At 26.1% G+C, this 1,871-nt stretch overlaps 1 protein-coding gene across 1 annotated transcript in view; it reads left to right on the top strand.

Moving 5' to 3' along the window:
• LOC106463469 (diacylglycerol kinase eta-like) overlaps positions 1–1,871 on the top strand; it is a 102,190-nt gene that overhangs the window by 62,870 nt on the left and 37,449 nt on the right. Inside the window, 2 exon segments of the mRNA XM_022390966.1 lie at positions 718–784; positions 1,256–1,347. Of these exon segments, the coding sequence (XP_022246674.1) occupies positions 718–784; positions 1,256–1,347 (159 nt within the window).

The following is a 1,871-nucleotide window of genomic DNA, read 5'->3' as shown; positions in this document are numbered from 1 at the left end:
AGCTTATACATATTAAACATTCTGTAGAATTATTAAACACAGTTAAAACATATTAAACATACTGCAGAATTATTAAACACAGCTTTTCCATATTAAACATACTGTAGAATTATTAAACACAAAATACCACAGCTTATACATATTAAACAATCTGTAGAATTATTAAACACAGTTAAAACATATTAAGCATACTGCAGAATTATTAAACACAGCTTTTCCATATTAAACATACTGTAGAATTATTAAACACAAAATACCACAGCTTATACATATTAAACAATCTGTAGAATTATTAAACACAGTTAAAACATATTAAGCATACTGCAGAATTATTAAACACAGCTTTTCCATATTAAACATACTGTAGAATTATTAAACACAAAATACTACAGCTTATACATATTAAACATTCTGTAGAATTATTAAACATAGAATCGTTGCAATAAAACTGTTACAAATACTCATCACCTGTAGTTATTTCTTTTTAAAATACAGTTTAAATCATTTAAAATGGTACAATTACAGATATGCTAGAAAGTGTAAGTTATTGGGATAGTTAATATTAATATTACCATTATGTAATTACTGGTAATTTTACATTAATAATATTTTGAATGTAAATACAGTCTTTAGTTTTGGGTTAGACACTGTGATCCTGTTTTTTTCTTATTCATATGTACTGTGTAGAACAGTTAACATATTTTATTGTGTTATCAGGTGGAGTATCATGACATGTGAAAAAACATTACTTGAACCAGAGACAAGTAAAACCTCATCTACAAAAGTGAGCACTTATTGTTGTATTTTGATATTTTTTGTGGCTTGATGTACATGTAATCAACTTTTAATTGTTATAGATATCAAATTTTATTATATTGAATGGCTAGATGAACATGTTAAGTTAGATAATGCAGTCATTACAAAAGTAAATGTTTGATATGTTCTTATAATAAGTAACTATAAATTTTATATAATAATCTTGAGTTTGATAGGTACTTCCTGTGATTATTAGGATTTATGTTCTTGTATTTGTCTTTTGAGAACAATGTGATTTGATATAAAATTTTGTGTGCTTCACAATCACGTGAAAGTCCACAAGATATTCTTTAGGTTCATGATGTTAGTTTTTCAATCCGTGTAAAAGAAATGGCATTAACTGAAAGTGCAAGATTAGATTTTATTATTAAGTTATAATTTTTTATATTAAGTATGTTTCACATGCTAATCATTGTGTGATTGTCTTGGAAACATTTAGTTTGATCCCTTGTTGGTGGAAGACTGTGTTGTTACCCATCTTACCAAGATCTTGCATTCTGACCAACATTCTATTGTGATTTCTTCAGCAAAGTCAGTTTTTGTTTTTCTTATTTGTTGATGCTAATGATTATACATTATTTAAATCAGTTTAAAGATGTCATACTATATACTGTTGAATTTCTTATTTCTTTACCCTGTTAACATCATCAGAAGTTAAAGTAGGATATATTTTTAATTCTTAGAGGAAACCTTGTAAACATGTGAAAAATTTTACATATGTAGATATTTTCTTCTAGCAGAAATACATAAAAACTGAGAAAGTTAACAGCATATCATTATAATGTTGTTCTTTCGCTAGTGCGTTCTTTTCAATTATCTGATGAAAATAATTCAAACTCCTAAGTAAACAATTAAAAATTTCTTCCTTGATACTTTAACAAGTTTGATTTGCATGTACACTGTTGTAAAAATATAGGCCTAAAGAAATACCATACTAATTTGTCTACAATTAATGTAAAAATCAACTTACTTGTCCAAAGTAGCTCAGTGGCCCTAATTGCTAACCCAAGTTCAAATACATATATATATATATATATATATATATATATATGTAT

Source organism: Limulus polyphemus, unplaced genomic scaffold (genome assembly GCF_000517525.1).
Source record: "Limulus polyphemus unplaced genomic scaffold, Limulus_polyphemus-2.1.2 Scaffold1416, whole genome shotgun sequence".
Lineage (NCBI taxonomy): Eukaryota > Metazoa > Arthropoda > Merostomata > Xiphosura > Limulidae > Limulus > Limulus polyphemus.
This window is presented reverse-complemented; position numbering and strand designations above follow the sequence as displayed.